Below are 20,263 nucleotides of genomic sequence, written 5' to 3' on the forward strand. Positions count from 1 at the left end.
ATTTCATTCAGTGTTCTTTTAAAGCTTTCAGCAGGCCCATTGGTTTGGGTGAAAGTAAATAGAGAACCGCTAAGTTTCTCCACACTTATCGTGCATGGACTTCATGTGTGAAGAAATGAAGTTTGAGCCCCTGTCATACAAGACTTCCTTTCGAAAGCCCACTTTGAAAAAATTCTGATGAGAGATAATTCTGTCAACCATGTAGTGGTGGTAATCAGAGGAATTGTGAAATAGCACTCAAAATCACAGGGTTTCTGTAGCAAACCAGAAGGGCTTGAAGTGTAAAGATCAGAATTTACTATTAGCATATTGCAAAGATTTGCAAAAAGTAAAGCTCCAGTTACACTGTCCGGTGATGCTAGGTCCTTCCTGGTAGTCACAAATTAAATATTTTCGCCATCACAAAGGCCAGGTTACACAAAATGTCAGTCTTTGCAAATGAAAATGGAATGCAATAAAATGCTATCATGATCTGCAAATATTTTTGCATTTCATAAGGACAACATTGAAAAACGTGTGACAAGGGAAAAGAGTTCTAGCCCCCTTCAGAGAAACTTGAATGTAGGAATCCAGGCATTTTAAGAGGGGTGGGTTCTTTTAATGTTAACAGTTACCACCCAAGAAGAGAGATTCAGCGAGCCCCAGAAAGGCTCTCACTAGTGCGCACTCTGCAGAGGTGATTAGTGTAGCTACTACAGAGAGGAAGGAGAGAGCAGAGCATTCCCTTGTGGGCCTAGTGGACCCAGATGGAGCTGGTGATAATTGTCCATTGAAAGTAAAGGGTGAGGCAATGATCTATTTCTCCCATCCTTGTGACTCAATTAGAAATTAATCAATGTTTTGCAACGGTCACAAAGCAATGAAGACTTCATATCTATCCTTGCCAGAAATCGTTTGCACAATGAAAGCTGCATGTGGGGAGCAGCTTCCAATTTCTTTTTGACAGCAGTGGGAGAAGGCCAACAAAGGTTGCACGGGCCCCTGCTATCTCTTCCAACATCCCTCGGTCAAAGAGAAATGGTTTATGGAGTTGGAATCTCAGTCCATGTACGTGATAGGGGGTTGCACTAGTGTGCCTTTGGAAATATGAATACACAGTTGGCAAGCTAGCCTGGCTGATGAGGGGCAATACCCCGAAACTGGTCCCAGGATGCTTGTTTCCGGTTCAGGGAGGACTTGCTGACACTTAGTTCTGGACTGTTCCAATGAGGCACAGGGTCAAAACTGAGATTTCATGGTGAGCAAAACAATGATGGATTAAACCCAGATCTGCAAGTGACAGTGAATGTTTGAGTTGCTCAGCATTCCATCCATCATTTGTTCTTTTTGGATTTATACAACCAGCACTGTGTAAGGATTTGACCCGTTCAAATATGCTATGCAGCTACATCACTTTGATGTGACCTAACCATTCATACATCAGATTCGTCAGTTCTGAAGGTAATTCAAAAAGGTTTTACCAAGAAATGTTGGAACATAAACGTGTAGCATGCGAGGAGATCCCCCACAAAGGTGCCAGGTAGGTCACAGACAGTCAGCATATAAGATGTGAAATGTAACCGCGAGCCAATCTACCCAGTGATATTAAAAGGGCACGTGTGCACTTTTGTGTGAAATCTGAATAATGATTTTGTACCGATTATGCTCCCTTCTCCATTGGTTATATATCATGTATCAACTTTAGGCCGCTAGTCAACATGCCACATCGATAAAGTGAACGTGTACTTTCATATGAATCAATCATTACTGACCTGACAAGTCAAACAAATATTACGAAAGTTAATAGATGGAATATGGAATCCAAACAGTTTCTTCAATGGAGCTCAGTTTAGTTTCTGTGGTATTTTTATAAGTAATAATCTTGGCGAGAGGCTAATGATGTAGGTCTTACATTTAAATCTGACAGACTGCTATGAAATATACCCGGAGTTTACTATATCGTTTAACTCAGGATCACCATGTGGAAATAGCAATGTGTAAGAAACACTGTGGAACTCCTACCTTACAAATTAGGAGTAATGTTCAATGGCAGCGCCTTGAAAATAATGTACAGTTTACTAACATTCTCAGACCAACTAATACCTTTCCAACCCCCAGACTAACTGTCCTTATATATTTTCAATTTACTTGGTACAGGTGTGGGGTATTGGTGAGTATGCACCTGTTCCTCGAACGCTTTGTACTGATTCGCAATGTGTGTTTTTATCTATAGCTGATTTGCATTTTGACATGGCAAAACATTCATCTTTTCGAAGTGTAATAAATACTTTGATACCTCTCTTACACTGATTATATTCTATGCAATGTCCTTAGGCAAACAAGACTTTCCGGGAAATTGGCATGATGAAGGAGTATGGCGAAGCCTGGGATGTGCATGGACCAGTCATCTGGAAATTTCTTCAAAGCAGTCCGCAAGTAAATCGATTTAGGGTAAGAGAGAAGAGCTTCTCCAATGAAAACGTGGATCCATCATTTTAACACAAGTGCTTTTTATTTGACCACAAAATCTGTTCTATATTCAAAAGAAAAGGCTCTCATCAGGACATTATGTATATAAATAAAAAAACAGCAAATATCTGTTAGTTAAAAAATTATATGTAACTTGTATTTACATTGGAAATGTTTTTACTTTTTTATATTCTATCTATACCATACACAATATAATTCAGAAATATAATTCAGAAATACCAACACAGTCATCTGTTAATTTGGCATTGGTCCTATTCTGAAAGAAGTAAAGCCTAACTCTACCATAAACATAATTACATCTATATATTCTAGTGCCAATGGCTGAGCTCACAAATTTAACAGATTCCTCATTCTCCTAATGAGCATAAACATTTAAATATTTCATTCATTGATTTAACTGTAGGTATTTTTTAGGGTTTTTATAGAGCTGACATTATTTTTCAGTAGTTTCGAGGGCTTAAATGTAAGTGTTATGTAGAGTGTCATCTAGTGTGCCTGCGCATTGTGACCTCTGGTGACCTTTGGAAGTAAACCTTTTCGAGCTTTAAGAAATCATCATAGCGGAGCTTGATAGTTGGCATTCATGCGAACTGAGACAACGCCAGACTGCATAAGTGTAGAGGCCTACATTCATAGATTGTTCAGAGAAACTGATCTTAGGTCACTCGATTTCTGGAAAGTTCTTCTATGGTTGGTCAATAAAACTGAAAACTAAAATTCCATTTTATATATATTGTGATATTGGAGTGATAGAATGCGCAGGTCACCTGACTATAATTTTACCAATATTCACCTGGTACCATAATTCAATTACACATTTTCTTAATCAGGTAACCCACATTCTACTACCAGTTTATTTAGTTCCACTAATTCCTATACCATTGACTTACCAATCCTTATCGCTGGTACCTACGACCACATGGATCAGGGAGTTATTTGTAAAGAGAAGCAATCAAAATACCATAACATTTGCACTCGTATAATAACCACAGACTCAAGGAAGGTTTAAACTCATTATCTAATCATCATCAAAAGTCATACGCCACGGATTCAGAAAGAGTGTATAGCTATGCAAAAGATAGATTATGCCAACCATTACCAAAGTTTGAAATAAAGGGAAGGAAAAACAAGGAACATACTATTTTCAGATACAGTCTTTCGCAATTCGACTAAAGGCGGGTAAAGAAAGGAAAATACTAAACCAACAGTTTGCAATCATTAGTGATTTGGGAAAAGAGAACACAATATGCAATATCGAAACTTAGTTTACCACATATCTAGAGGGAAGGTAAAAATTGGAACATACTATGAAATTCAGCTAATCAAGCTTAACTCTTTATAGGGAGGGTAAAGAAAGGGAAATAATTATGCAATCTCAGAAACACTTAGCTTATAACTATAAGGTGGGTAAGAAAATGAAACACGCTAATAATCATCAAAAGATGAATTTATCATTTACTAAGGGAAGGGGAAGAAAAAGGAGCATATGCAATCAAAGCTTTGCAAGTCAGGGAAGGTAAAGAAGAGGACGCAAATTTTATTGACAATTACCCACACAGAATTATATTTACCTAGAATGGTGTGAAGACCAACCCTGGCCACGGGTCAGTTGGAAAAGACAGGAAACCCCAAAGATTTCAGGGCCAGTAGGCGAGCAGGTGTAGATCAGAAAATCAGGACAGGATAACCCCAGGATTTGGAACAGGACCGGACCACCAAAGGTTAAGACCAGCACCCGCAGTTTCGGTTGCAACGCCTGACTACTCCCTCTCTGCAAGGAATCAGCCAAAACCCCGATTGGGTTACAGCTTTCAGCAGCAAAGTGCTTCGCCAGCACTTCAGCTTCCCAGAACCCCGATTGGGTTCTCAAACCTCCCAACAGAGTGCTCCGCAGCCCTCTGCTCTTAGTCACCTATTGAGTGCGTTGGGTCAGTGACAGGTCAGACAAGTCGGACAATTTCTCTAGCTAAACCTACGCTAGTTATACTGTTTTCCAGGTCAGTGTACCACCTACCAATGTTGCAAGTGTAAGGATCCCCAATTTCGATTGGACAAAGGAGGAGGACAGGTCATCACACCACCTAAATTTTAGACTTTTGCCGTTTCCTTATTCAAATTTATGTTCACACCCATCAATTTCAGGTTCTCATGCCGATTTCTTCCACCTAACAATGGATGTTCTATTGACGATTACAATGTATACAATTTAGAGTTCATCGGGTGAGTTTCTCAGGAGCATCAGTCAGTCAGCTCCTTGGCAATAGTCCAAAGGTCATTGATCCGGAGACTTGCAATTCTCGCGCAGTCGCAGTTTCAACAAAGATGGAGTACAGCGTTTACGAGACAGGCCAGTTTTCAAAGTGTAACATGAAGTGGAAAAGAAACAGTTTTAGAACACAGAATAAATGATTACACTGTATACCATGAATTTCTACACTATACCCATTACTTTATAATAAACTATAGCATTAGAATCAGGCAAAACGAACAGCCTAGTAAAAGCAGCAGTGCAAGCCTCTCGCATGTGAGAACACAGAACAGCCATATTAACACTAGTGCGCAGATGCGACAGAGTTCCCTCCAAAGCTGCGAGTACGTCATGTCACGTAGGTATGACAGACGCATGCGCAGTAGAAATTCCCACGTAGCAGCAGCCATCTTAAATGCAAGCGTGTTAGGATTGGAAAACACATAGGCAAGCTTCACTCGGATACCCAATATCGATGGAAAAAGGGTAAATTAGTAAGACAAACATGTTGATTACATAATTAGGGTTATTCGAGGTTCATCATTAAAAGCTAGTTGCATCTCGTGCGAATCCTTGCTCCATCAATCCCCTCTTTGATGATATTTTATATCATCACTAATTAATGAAACAGATGCCAACTTCTCACATTTCACCCATTTCAATCTCTTCAAACTTTCTATTCTGCTTTTTCTCATTATTATTATTATTATGAGAATTTTTCATTTTCTTGTGTATCTCGCTATTTAACTCTTCTAATTCAAGCTCTTCATATTCCTTTTTACTCCTCGCTTATTCACGGAATATTTCTTTTTATGTTTTCGAAACTTGCAACAAATTATATTTCCTAAAACTAATAAACCTATTTCCGCCATTGGCATCAGTATTTACTCACAAGACTTTTACCTAGATTAGAAAACCAACTACCTACAGATGAGAGACCATCTGTAAGCCTCTTCCATGCACTATCAACCTCCAGGGGTTTAAGCTCCTTTTCCAAATTAGTGATGTTTCCCACATACAATTTCAACACTTTTGTCTGGAATGTAAGTGCAACAATGTGGCGCTTTCAACATTCTACAGACTCCGCCCTCTTTTGCCAATAACGTGCCAAGAGCAAGTCGATTTTGTAAAACCATAGATCTGATCGCAACAAATTCGGTATTGACCATCAAGAAACCTCCAGCAGTGTCAGTTGATAACCGTTCTACTACTGTTGACAATTTGCAGATTCTGTGTGTATTCAGAACCACTCCCACTGTAGGTATCAATGCACTAAAAATATCACCTACTATTTCTCCAACACTTTCTCTTTTGCTACGTACGAATCCATTAGTTTCTTCATTGCTTCCAGTGATTTTGCCCACATGGTATATCTTTGGGAAGACAATACCAGAATAACAGCTCTCATACCAATGATCTGGTAATTTGAAATAAGCCTTGTTCCCACATATATAATAAATTCCGGGAAACACAGGTTCAGACCCATCTTTAAAACCCCAACCCCCAATTACCTTGTAATTGTGTTCGCATTCACAGGAACCAATGAATATATTGTTATAATAACTAATCTTTTCCCTGTGAAGACAGAGTTTCCCCTTCTTTTCGAAATCCAGCAACATAGCAGCATTAGCTCCACCATTTGAGGTGCTCCCTACACTTTAAGCCATTTAGGGATTATCTGATTCTTGTCATTTGCTTTTCTTTGGATACTCTCTCTTCTTTTCTCTACCATATTCAAAAATATCTTCTCTTTTTCATGTAATAAACATGTTAAGTAATCTATTTTTCCTACAGTTAGAAAATATTCACTCATATAGCATGCTACATCTCTAGTAGTATTGTCAGGGTTTAGGTTTCTACGTACTGGAATTTCAGAAAATATCACATCTAAGTTAGAATATTAATACTGTAAAGGTCCTTTCTTGTAAAATAAGCTAGCTAAAATACTACAGGAAATTCCATATGTTAGTGGCAAGTGGTGATACGTCACACCCTCAGCTAACGAAGTAGGCAGCTTCATACAGATATAGCAGTGTTCTATTTCCATTGCTTCTACATAGTGTACTAACAGGTTTGCAAATACATTTACATGAGTTCTGTTTTTAATTCTATTATAATGCAGTCCTTCCTCATCTGGTGCTTCTGAGTCAATTTTAGTTTGTCTAAGGCTAAGTGCTCTCTCTTGTGTATCTACTCTTTGTGGTGTATCTCTCGTTCGTAGCTCTTCTGTGTTCTTTGGCAATTGATTAGTAGGGTACAGGTTTGTGTCTTTACTCATCATGTAAGGAATACCTATTGTTAGTCCTATCCAAAGTATAAATACTATTGCTACACTTCATAAAACATACTTTGCAGCATGTTTTTAACCCCTTCGATGCTTGTGACAAAACCATTCCATCATCAGTCACGGCTGAGCTGTGCTGATGATGGAATGGTTCCGTCACGACCGCACCCTGTTCTGGAATGTCCAGCACAGGGGCAAAATTCAAGTAGCAGCCAAGGTGTTAAACAATTTCTTTTCGGTGTTCCATTAAAAGTATGATCAGTCATTTCTGACTAAAGGAGACTCAACCCCTCTTTGTAACTTTTACACAGTCTTTACCCTGTGTGACTTTCAGGTGGGTCTCACTTCTTCGTCAGTTTGATCAGTAATCAATTCTTCATCACTTTCGTCACTTATTTCCAGGTTTTCAAATTCTTCCAAAACGATGTAGGTCCACTCAGGGCCCTTGTATTTGTTATTCAGTCTCTTTAGTCGTGGACTTCTTCTTCTTGGTTGTATTACAGGTTGACCAGTTTGACTTGTTACTTCATCTACTTGTTCAGGTTCTTCATTAATTTTCTTTAAATGCAGTCTCAGTCTTTTGACATATCTAGGCCATTTGTCTCCTTTTTTGAGTCTTTTAACTGGCACTGTGCTCGGGTTTTCTTCGAATGCTCTTTTGTTTTCATTCAGGTGTGGCACATTAATTTCAATGCTATCTTCTGTTTCCCTCTCTATCTGACTAGATCCAGGTATTATGTTTGTTTCTTCTGCCTGGTCACTAAGGAATCTGTTGGATTTGACTTTTGTTTGCTTCACTTTCGTCGTCCTGAACACAATTGTCTGGTCCTGTGGGGTCCTGCTGAAGCTCTTTGAACCCTTGATTTTCTTCTGCTTGAGCTTTCGCCCTAATTTCTATCTGTCCCTTTTTAGGTTCAGGAGCTCTTGGTGGAGTGTCGATCACTTGATCTTTCCCTATCTGGTCCTCCTCAGAATCACTTTTGACTTGGATTTTTATCATCTGAGTATCTTTTTCTACACCTGTCTCATCCTCACTATCACTCTGTCTGTTTAGATAGGTTTGACTTCTTGTCCGCACATATTCTGCAGGTATGTCGATTACTGGAATCCAATCATCTTGACTGGTGCTCGGTTGTTCTTCTTCAGCTACTCCAGGATCGATATCTTGGGACCCTTCAGCTGCGCAACCTTCAGCCTCAGTTTCATCAGGCACTGTCACCTTTTTCGTGTGACTGGCATGGATCCAATGTGGAACTCCTGCACACTTTACAGCTGTGGTGGTGACCAGAATCACTTGACGTGGTTTTCTCCACCTTGGTGTAATGTCAGGACGTGCTCCGCAGGATCTGTTCGATGCTAGTAAGGGTCCACTTCCAGACGTTACCAACACCCTGAGTATAAATATACAGGGTGTTCGAACCATCAGGCGAGGGATAAAAAGGAAGGAAAGGGTGGGAACGGCTGGGAAGGAGATCTGAAAAGACAAAAGACGCAAGGTAAGACAAGATACACCACAACTGACTACTCTCAATAATTCTCGCTACAAGTATCTATACCTGGCACATAACGGAAATGAACCTCTTCTAGTTCTTTAGGCCACCCTGCAAAACAATGGCATGTTTAGGAGAAAATCAGTAGATGAGGACTTTTACGTTTCATCTCTAAAAGCCCTTTATATGATTGCAACCATAGCATACCATAGACTCCAGCCGGACCCTATGACAGTGTATAGATTTTCTCTTCTTTTCCAATGTGCCAATCTTAAGAGAAACAACGTAGATTATTGTCTATCCTTCCACAAAGTAAAAGATCAAATAAACGGAAACAAGAAAAGGACCATTAATAACTCCTTAAAGGTCTTTAAATGTAAATGCAAAAAGGGCCCGTGATAATGCTTGACAGTCGAGCAAATGAAATTGATGCAACTCTTCAGTCTCTTCGTTGAAAAGAAAGCAACAGAAACTGGAAACGCGTAGTTGCGACCAATACTGCGCTCCAGCAAGAAAATGATATAAGGTGAGGATACCAACCGGCAACACGTAGTTGTGACCACCACAGTGCTCCGGTCCCAAGACTCAATTGAATTCACCAAAGGTAGTGCGCAGTTGTGACCACCACTTCGCTCCTAAAACTCACAAGAAACTCCAACTTAGTAAAATGCAAAAACGAGGTATTTTCCACCTCCTTGCTCTTTGCCAAAATGAAGGGAAACAGCAGCGCGTAGCAGAAAACTACTGTGTTCTGCTCCAAAGTCTCACAAACGCCGACAACAAATATATGTATAAGGAAACAGCAGCGCGTAGCCGATAACTACAGCGTTCTGCTCCAAAGCCTCCCAAGCGTTACCGGAACATACAAAAAGGAAACTGTAAACAAGATACGGTAGCGGGTAGATGACACCACAACGCTCCGCTCAGAAGTCCGGAAAGGATTACTCACAGAGGAAGACCTGCACTAAAACATACCCGGCAACTCCTTCGTGCTCCGAGGACGCTCCTCCTACCTCGAAGTTCAAAACAGGAACTAACAGAATTACGCGCATCCTCTGATGCGCGAGGCTCACCTAAGCACATTCTGCCCCATGGTCTCCTGGGACTCATAGTTTCTACACATAAGGCAGGCTCAATAGGGTCCGACCTCACATTTTGTCCTCCCTCCTAGCGCCTCCTAGGCCCAGACTTGGAAGGTAACGTGTGGTGAAATGAACGAACAGCAGCAGGGGCATGCACATCCTGGACCTGCACCCAAGAGTCATCCTCCACCAAGTAACCTTTCCACTATACAAGATACCACAGCACACCTCGCCGAACCCGGGAGTCTTTAATGCTTCATACCTCATACTCCACACCCCCATCACAGAGGACCGAAGGCAGGGCATGGTTTCTGGCAGAGAAAGCTGGCTTCAAGAGACTGCAATGAAACACAGGATGGATTCTCAGCGTACCCGGAAGCTTCAACTTATAAGCCACAGGGTTTATCTTTTTGAGATCCGGATAAGGGCCAATGTATCTAGGGTGAAAAATGCTTCGCAACTTGAAACGGATATTCCTAGTGGAAAGTCACACCTTGTCTCCCACTTGGTAGGTCAGCCCAGATCTCCGGTGCTTGTCTTCCCATCTTTTATAGTCATTTTTAGCTTTTACAAGATGTGTTCTGATTTGTTTGTGACCAGCGTGTATATGCTTCATTTGCGCCAAAACAGACGGGTGATTCTCAACCGCCTCTGGTATTTGTATGGGAAATATTTTCGCATTGAATCCGTACGTTGCACAGAAAGGGGACACTCCCAAAGAACTGTGCCAAGCATTGTTATAAGACACTTCAGCTAACCATAGCAAAGACTCCCATGAATCTTGAGCTTTCTCAGCATAACAACGGAGAAACTGTTTCAGAGTTTGATTGAGTCTTTCTGTTTGCCCATCAGTTTGGAGGTGGAAGCTGGTAGAAAGCGCGAAAGTGATATGAAGCCCCTGACACCACCCTTTCCAAAATCTGGCAAAGAATTGTGGACCCCGATCTGATACAATCACCTCAGGTACTCCATGCAGGCGTATAACATTACTCAACAATAGCTGAGCAGTTTGCCCTGCAGTAGGCATATTGGTACAAGGTATGAAATGTCCCATTTTGGTGAGACTATCGATAACCACCAGAATTGCCGAATCCCCCTGATCAGTGGGCAACCCAGTTACAAAATCCAGACTGATATTCTGCCAGGGTTTTCGGGGAGTAGGCATAGGTATGAGTTTCCCCTTCTTTTTGCCTGTTTCACTCTTTGCTCTGGCACAGATTTCACAATGAGACACCCATGAAGTGAGGTCTGAACGCATAGTGTTCCACCAAAAATATTTTTGCACCAGGTGGATTGTCTTATGTATCCCTGGATGCCCAGCCATGGGTACCACATGACACCATGTGAATGCTCGTTTCTGTAACCCTACTGTGGGTGGGTACAGTTTGTTATTATAGAAAGGTAATCCCTGTTTCATCTTGCACCACCCTCCTTTGAAACCCATGCCAGCCATTGTACATGGGTTTTCATTCTTTTGATTTGGTCCAAAAAATCCTCTGCTTGTACTACACATATCCCTTTGGCAGGTTCTATGATGGCTTCTAAGGGTCGGTCTGGGGTTTCTTCCACATTCAAATGTCTGGAAAGAGAGTCAGCCTTTCTATTTTCCACACCGGGTCTGAAAGGAATAACAAAATCGTACTCTGAAAAAAAGAGCATCCATCTCATCAGTCTTTGGGAGAGATGTCTTGAGGTCCTCATATACTGCAAATTTCTATGATCAGGTATACCGTTATTGGGCAAACAGCACCCCACAGGTACTGCCTCCATTCCTGAAAGGCCTTTTTTATGGCTAGCAACTCTTTTTCCGCCACAGTGTAGTTTCTTTCAGATACACTGAGTTTCTTGGACAAATAGGCAACAGGATGCAGTTGACCCGTGACCTGGTTTCTCTGTGACAGGATGGCACCGATGGGCTCGTCCGATGCATATGCCTCTACCACAAATGGGAATTCTGGTTTGGGATGTGACAACACCGGGGCCGTAGTGAAAGCCCATTTAAGATAGTCAAAAGCAACCTCTACTTCTTCTGTCCAATGAAAAGGAACTCCTTTTCTGAGCAGGCGTGTCAAAGGGACCGCTACCTTGGAAAAATAACATATAAACCGGCGGTAGTAGTTGGCAAATCCCAAAAAACATTGTACTTCTTTCATAGTTTTAGGGATGGGCCAGAATTGTACTGCCTGCAACGTCCTCTCAGACATTTGTAGACCTGCCGGGGAGAGCATTACTCCCAAGAACTCCACTTCAGTCACCCCAAACTCGCATTTGCTTAGCTTGCAGTACAGACTATGATCTCGTAGTTTTTGTAGAACATTCTTTACTTGATCAGTGTGTTGTTCTACTTCGTCTGAGTAAATCAAGATATCGTTGATATATACCACTACGCATAAGTCCACAAAATCTTTTAATACATCATTTAACCCCTTCCATGCTCATGACAACGTCAGCTCTTCATGCAGTACACTGGAGCTGTGCTTATGATGAGCTGACCTTGTCATGAACAATGATGATTGAATAAATGCAGCACAGGACGGGAATTCCCTTAGCATTCAAGGTGTTAAGAAGTATTGAAATGTCGCTGGTGCGTTGCACAGGCCAAACGGCATAACGGAGTACCTATAAAGGCCATAGTGTGTTTTAAAAGCCGTTTTCCACTCGTCCCCTGCTCTGACTCTGACCAAGAGGTAGGCCCCTCTCAAGTCCAGTCTAGTGTAGATTCTAGCATTTCTTACTTGATCAAGCAAGACTGAGATGAGAGGCAACGGGTATCTATTACGGACCGTGTTTTTATTTAGCATGCGGTAGTCCACACATGCTCGCAAGTCACCATTTGCTTTCGCAATAAAAAATAAAGGCGAAGCAGCTGGGGATCTAGACGTTCATATGAATCCTATTTGCACATAGTGATTCAAATACTCCTTTAAGTGTTTTGTTTCTGAAATCGACAGAGCATATACTCTGCAGGAAGGAATAGTAGCCCCCTCGACCAGATCTATCCTGCAGTCGTACTCCCTAAGGGGGGGGCAACTGCTCAGCCTGTTTTTCACTGAATACATTTCTGTAGGCATAATACTCACTAGGCAAGATCAACTTCTTTTCTGCTGCCGTAGCTACAACATAGTGGATCAATGAGGGAGCTGATGCGTTTACTTCAAGGTGAGTAATATGTGTTTGACATTCCTCAGACAAGAATTGTATGGATTTGTCTGCCCAATTAATTGTAGGATTGTGATGGCTCAACCAAGGCATCCCTAAAATGATTTCGTACTGAGGGGCTTCAATTATGTTCAATTCCAGTTTATCTCTGTGCTCACAGTGTTTGATAGGAACGGTAAGGCTCACTGCTTCAGTTTGTTCCGTGATAAGCCCTGATTTCAGTGGTTTACCATCAACAGCAACCACCTCCTCTGGGTTCTCTCTTGTCACTCTCTTAAGTGCCAGACTGGTCAATAGCCAGTCATCTATGAAATTGCCTGTAGCCCCAGAGTCTATCATAACCAGGACTTGGTCGACTTGGTCGCTCTCTAATCTCATAGGGATAACAATATGGGATTCGGTTTCACTAATAGCCATGATAGTCAAGGAAGGGATTTTCCACGTCTTCTCATTAACTGACTGCGCCCCTCTTTCATCTACCGGTGACATAGTTGACAGAGCTATTCTTTTATTTCTGGACCAACCTCCCATATTCTTTGGTTTAGCAGGACATTCTCTGACGTAATGTCCTTTTTTACCGCAATACATACAGAGTCCCTGCACTCTACGGCTCTCTCTTTCTTCTTTGGATAAAGGGGCTCTAACAGCGCTCACTTCCATAGGTTCACCTCCGGTCTCAGGGGTTGATGTGGGTCTGCGAGACGGTGTTTCCACTCTGAGATAGCCTCTATCCCATTTACGTCTATCACCACTTCTTTCTAGCAGCCTCCCATCTATTCTTATGGTCAAGTTGATCATGTCAACACAGTTAGTTGGTTGGGGATCAATTTGAGCGATGACATCTTTCAAACTATCCCTTAAACCTTGATAAAACAAGGACATGCGTTTTTCTTCAGGCCATGAGGTTTCAGACAGTAACCGATTAAAGGTGGTAAGATAAGATATAAGATCGCTCCTACCCTGTTTAAGTTCCAGTAACTCCTTGTCTGCACTGAACGTGGTGGCTCTCCTGTCAAACACTCTCTCGAATTCTGCTCTAAAGGCTGCCCAATCAGATAGCATCGCATCATTATTTCGTACCAGTGGCACAGCCCAATTAGCCGCATCTCCCACCAAATATGTAATGGCAAATGCCACTCTATAGTGATTGTCAGGAAAAGATGCAGGTTTACAAGAAAAATGTAACATTATTTGTGTCAGAAAAATGTGGGTCTTTAGTGGATCCCCTGAATACCTTTCTGGACTGGCCAAGGGAATGGGAGGCGGAACTGTAACCTGTATCTGTTGATTTGATGCGGTGGCATAAAAAGGATTCCGAGAAAACTTCTCTACTTTCTCCCTTAAGGCCAACTCTTGTTGGACCAACATCAAAGCCTGGAGAACGTCGTCCATAGTAGCCATTACTAGAATCAACCAAATCGGGCGGAGCAATAATTCTTGGGCGCGTAATTCTGTCAGGACGTGCTCCGCAGGATCTGTTCGATGCTAGTAAGGGTCCACCTCCAGACGTTACCAACACCCTGAGTATAAATATACAGGGTGTTCAAACCATCAGGCGAGGGATAAAAAGGAAGGAAAGGGTGGGAACGGTTGGGAAGGAGATCTGAAAAGACAAAAGACACAAGGTAAGACAAGATACACCACAACTGACTACTCTCAATAATTCTCGCTACAAGTATCTATACCTGGCACATAATGGAAATGAACCTCTTCTAGTTCTTTAGGCCACCCTGCAAAACAATGGCATGTTTAGGAGAAAATCAGTAGATGAGGACAGTTACGTTTCATCTCTAATTGCCCTTTCTATGATTGCAACCATAGCATACCATAGATTCCAGGCAGACCCTATGACAGTGTATAGATTTTCCCTTCTTTTCCAATGTGCCAATGTTAAGGGAAACAACGTAGATTATTGTCTATCCTTCCACAAAGTAAAAGATCAAATAAACAGAAACAAGAAAAGGACCCTTAATAACTCCTTAAAGGTCTTTAAATGTAAATGCAAAAAGGCCCGTGATAATGCTTGATAGTCGAGCAAATGAAATTGATACAACTCTTCAGTCTCTTCGTTGAAAAGAGAGCAACAGAAACTGGAAACGCGTAGTTGCGACCGCTACTGCGTTCCAGCAAGAAAATGATATAAGGTGAGTATACCAACCGGCTACACGTGGTTGTGACCACCACCGTGCTCCGGTCCCAAGACTTAAATGAATTCACCGAAGGTAGCGGGCAGTTGTGACCACCACTTCGCTCCTAAAACTCACAAGAAACTCCAACTTAGTAGAAAGCAAAATCGAGGTATTTTCCACCTCCTCGCTCTTTGCCAAAATGAAGGGAAACAGCAGCGCGTAGCAGAAAACTAACGCTTTCTGCCCCAAAGTCTCACAAATGCCGACAACAAATATATGTATAAGGAAACAGCAGCACGTAGCCAATAACTACAGCGTTCTGCTCCAAAGCCTTCCAAGCGTTACCAGAACATACAAAAAGGAAACTGTAAACAAGATACGGTAGCGTGCAGATGACACCACAACGCTCCGCTCAAAAGTCCAGAAAGGATTACTCACAGAGGAAGACCGGCACAAAACGATACCCGGCAACTCCTTCGTGCTCCGAGGACGCTCCTCCCACCTCGAAGTTCAAAACAGGAACTAACAGAATCACGCGCGAGGCTCACCTAAGTACATTCTGCCCCATGGCCTCCTGGGACTCGTAGTTTCTACACATAAGGCAGGCGCAATAGGGTCCGACCTCACATGTAAGGCACGTTTTCCGAGTATGTTTCTGAAGCACTACCCAATCACCTGGGTTCAGGTCATGTGCTGGAGTTGCTGGTCTGGCGACAGAGTCTTCCCCAACCTGGCGAGAGCTAGAACACACTTGGTCAGCCAGTTCTTTGCAGTATTCCAGTACTAAATCATCAGATATGTTTAGCAGTTTTTGTCCTGGCACCCATGCTTGCCGCATTGCTCTTCCCATCAGTATTTCATGGGGACTTAAGCCTGTGTTCCGGTCGGGAATACTTCTAAGTCCCATCAGAACAAGTGGCAGAGCATCTGGCCACTCCAATTAAGTTGACTCATACATCTTTCCCAACCTTGACTTAATAGTGCCATTCAATTGTTCTACCACTCCAGAAGCCTTGAATGCTTCACAAATTAGGCCCATTATTTCACTACTAAAATGTTTTCCTCTATCTGATTCAATTGTTACTGGAAAACCGAAACGAGGTATAAGCTCTCTGAGTAACATCTTAGCTACAGTGATGCTGTCATTTCTGCATGTATGGTAAGCTTCCCCCCATTTTGAAAACAGGCAGACAATGACAAGTACATATTTTAGTCCTCGACAAGGGGGCAACTGAATGAAATCAATCTGCAATCGAATAAAAGGACCTTCTGCCTTTCCAATCTTTCCTGGTAATACCACTGTTTTCTTTCCTGGGTTCATTTGTTGACAAATTAAACACCTCTGGCAGAGTGCCTCTGCTATGTTCCTGAACTTCGCATTAAACCATGTTTGTCTAAACAGACGTATAATAGCATCTCTTCCCAAATGTGAATCTCCATGAATCAACCTAGCCATTGGAGCAAGCAGACAGTTGGGTAACACTACTGTTTCGTCAAGGAAAAACAATGACACCATCTTCAGCCCTTCTCTGACACCCTAATTTCCTCCATTGTTTCTTTTCTTTAGGTTCCGCTGCATTCTGCAAATCTCTCACTTCTTCCCATGTATCCACACCATCCAGTAACATTAGTTGGCAGCTGTTTCCGCCCACCTCGACCTTTTTGTTAACAGCCATTTTGTATTTGCACAATGTTGGGCTAACTGGTCAGCATATTGATTACCAGCTGTCACTTTGTCGTTGCCAGATTTGTGGTGAGCACCACACTTGACCACAGCCACTTATTTTGGCAACTGGATTGCTTCCAGTAAATCTTTCACATATTGACCATTTCTGATTGGGGTACCTGAAGAAGTCAGAAACTCCCTTTGCATCCATAATTGGCCACAGTCATGCACAACCCCGTAAACATATTGGTTGTCAGTGTATATGGTTACTTTCCAATTTCTCACAAATTTGCAGGCCATTGCCAGGGCAACCAATTCGGCTACTTGTGCAGACTTGAATCTAGGCAAATAGGATGCTTCCACTGGACCTCCCAATGTACACACTGCATAAGCAGCACTTAAACCTCCTTCCTCATGTCTCATGCATGAGCCATCTACATATAGCTCATAATCGGACTCAATTAAGAGCTCTTCTCTTATATCTGGTCGTGATTTAGTGCTGTATTCAGTCAGATCGATGCAGTCATGCTCAACTTCTTCCTTTAGTTCTGCAGTATGTGAATTAGGTAACAGGGTTGCTGGGTTCAAAATATTACACCTAGCAATGGTTACATTCCCTGCACCATTCTCTCGTACTTAGTCAGCCGACTAGGTGTGAGATACTGGGTCTTAGTTCTTGTAAGCAAAATTACAACTGCATGTGGAACATACACAGAGACAGGATGTCCCATAACAATGGATTCACTCTGCTCAAGACTCATACAATTTTCAGCAACTGCTTTCAGAAATCCGGGCAATGCAGCTGCCACTGGGTCTAATGTGGACGAAAAATATGCCACAGGACATCGCACTAGTCCATGAATCTGAGTCAAAACTGAAAGTGCACACCTGTAAGAGCACGATCTGTGCCCTCTGACGCTTTAAGTAGGCATATATTGAGTATCGCTTGCATGCAGTGTGCATGCCTCACAGCATGAAGATAGTAATGGTGCCTTGATTTGCCATTGGGAAATAGATGGGTTTGGGGGAAGGAGAGGGACCGTGGCATCCAGCACCGAGTCTTGGCCCACCCTGCAGTGCTGACGCCGGCTAAGTATTGACGCGGCCACTTGTGGGTGTAGAGTTAGTGACACAGTGTAGGGTGATGTGATAACACGGGTGAGTAACTAGGGTAGGGGAACTGCCCTAATACTGGTGGCATACCTCTGGAAGCGATACGTCCAATCTGACTCTCTTATAAGAAGAGAGCTTGAAAATATTAGATGGGGGTGGCGTTACATGTCTACGAGGTGGTTCTCTGTACGGGCATTTGTATGATCATTACGTGCCAGCTGGCCTGTGAGATATCCGTGTAGGTGCTATGTTGGCAGTACATGTAAACTTCTACCATGAGGGATACCATAGTTCTGCTGGCGAGGAGGCATCACTCCAATAGTCTGCTAGTGTCCAGGTCAGATCATGGTGTCAGTGGTCTGAGGGGTGACCAGGGTCGAAGAAATCGAGTACACCCTGAAGTGCGTCTCCTTGCTTTCTACATCTCCATCCGATGAAAAGAGATGTGGAGCCCTGTCCATGTCCTCTGCAGGGGAAGAAGACTGAAGCTCCACTACTGCTTGTAGGGCCTTCTGTCGTTCCTGTATAATTTGTTCCAGGTCGGGTGATGCCTGTGAGTGTGATAGTGCTTAATTGTCCCTCCCTCTGCGTCGTCTTTGCGTGTGGTGTCTCTTGGAACGTGGCGCCTTCCCTCTCCAAGCGTGTATGTCCTACCCACTAGGATGCTGCATGCAATGCTGATCTGCCCAATCATGGGCCTCCTCAGCGACCGTGAAGAAGATGGTGGAGCCATTGTGGATAATTTGAGCTGTGGTGGGAATAGCAGGTAATATTGTATGTTTTCTGCCCGCAGGTGACAGTTCACCTTCAAGAAAGATGACCGTTGCTGTTGTACAGCCCGGGAGTAATCTGGGAATACCATGATCTGCTTGTTCTCAACAGAGATGGGGCCAGACTGGCGGGCTGCCCTGAGTACTGCGTCACGGTCCCGAAAGTGTAGGAACTTTGCAAGCATTGGGCGGGGCACCGGGCGGGGGTTGCGTGCTGGGACCAGATGGGCTCTCTCAATGGAGAAAAATGCACTCAGAGTGAAGAATATTGTCCACGTGTCCATATACCACACCGGGTTTGGTCCTTCGATACCTTCCGGGAGCCCCAGCACGCAAATAATGCAGCACCTTGAGCGCCCTTCCAAATCATCAACGCACTCCTCCATGGTGGTCATGCAGCCTAGGAGGGTTTTTAGGGTCTCCTGATGCGAGTTGACTGAGGGCTTCATGGTGGCCACGACCTTCTCCCCGTCCTGTCAGCCAGTTTCTGATGATCATTCCAGAGTAGGCTGATGTTGGTCGTCAGGGTGTCTAACCGTTCCTCCATGGACACCCGGGAATGCTCAATGACTGCCAGTACTTGATGCAGCTGTCTTAGATGAGGAGCAGGTACTTGTGAGGTTTTCAGGCATGGTCCCCGGCACCGTCGTACTCTGTGAGTTGCTTGGTTTCCCCATCATGCTATGTGCGAGGATGCTCAGCAGAGTGTGTGTTGTGTGTCCGGGCTAAGCGTTGCAAACTCACAGATCTGCTGGGCACCTGTCAGCTATCCGAGCAGTCCCCCGGAGAATGACCAACACCTGCAGTGGAGAGGTGCGCTGGAGGAGAGGGCAAGGAGGTAATGCCAACAGTAAACAGTGGAGGCTCGCATCAACCATCCTATGGTCGACTCGTCCACCCACAACTTGACCTCTCCACAGGTGTGATCGAGCAGAGAAGGGGAAAAGCGCAAGCAGCCAGGAGCTGGGCACACAAGTGACTCGCAAGCCGCACCCAATCTAATTGGGCTGCTTCCGCTGAGTCCGCTGAGTCACCAGGCACACTCTCCGGGGACACGGCTAAGGTCAATGACTGCCAGTACTTGATGCAGCTGTATTAGATGAGGAGCAGGTACTGGTGAGGTTTTCAGGCATGGTCTCCGGCACCGTTGTACTCTGTGAGTTGCTTGGTTTCCCCATCATGCTATGTGCGAGGATGCTCAGCAGAGTGTGTGTTGTGTGTCCGGGCTAAGCGTTGCAAACTCACAGATCTGCTGGGCACCTGTCAGCTATCCGAGCAGTCCACCGGAGAATGACCAACACCTGCAGTGGAGAGCTGCGCTGGAGGAGAGGGCAAGGAGGTAATGCCAACAGTAAACAGTGGAGGCTCGCATCAACCATCCTATGGTCGACTCGTCCACCCACAACTTGACCTCTCCACAGGTGCGATCGAGCAGAGAAGGGGAAAAGCGCAAGCAGCCAGGAGCTGGGCACACAGGTGACTCAGAAGCCGCACCCAATCTAATTGGGCTGCTTCCGCTGAGTCCGCTGAGTCACCGGGCACACTCTCCGGGGACACGGCTAAGGGCGATCGCGCTCCCCGCGTTCCTCGCTCTCGCACCCACCACTCACTGCCACGTGGAATCTGCGGTGACTAGGTCCGTTGTAGGCTCCCGCCTAGTACAGGTGGTGCTGAGCCATCCCAAGTAGGCAGAGTCTCCAAAGGTGAATAAGGGGGTGGCTGATGCTCTACCCCCTCCAATCCCTGCTGTTTTGGATAATATCCACGCCAATTGCTTCGCGGAGGGGGAGGCTTCAAATGCATACATCCAGCATGGGTGGGCGGGCCACCGCAGCCGGCATTTTAAGGCCAGG

General features: G+C 43.8%; 1 protein-coding gene across 2 annotated transcripts in view; it reads left to right on the forward strand.

Annotated features, from left to right (window-relative positions):
* Positions 1 to 20,263, forward strand: part of LOC147727632 (phospholipid-transporting ATPase ABCA1-like) — a 2,839,360-nt gene that overhangs the window by 857,582 nt on the left and 1,961,515 nt on the right. For both annotated transcript variants that reach the window (XM_086961649.1, XM_086961650.1), the window contains exon 11: positions 2,314 to 2,430. In XM_086961649.1, coding sequence (XP_086817775.1) covers positions 2,314 to 2,430 — 117 coding nt within the window. The remainder of the gene's footprint in view (positions 1 to 2,313; positions 2,431 to 20,263) is intronic.

The sequence above is a fragment of the Lissotriton vulgaris genome, chromosome 3_1 (genome assembly GCF_964263255.1).
Source record: "Lissotriton vulgaris chromosome 3_1, aLisVul1.2, whole genome shotgun sequence".
NCBI classification, from domain to species: domain Eukaryota; kingdom Metazoa; phylum Chordata; class Amphibia; order Caudata; family Salamandridae; genus Lissotriton; species Lissotriton vulgaris.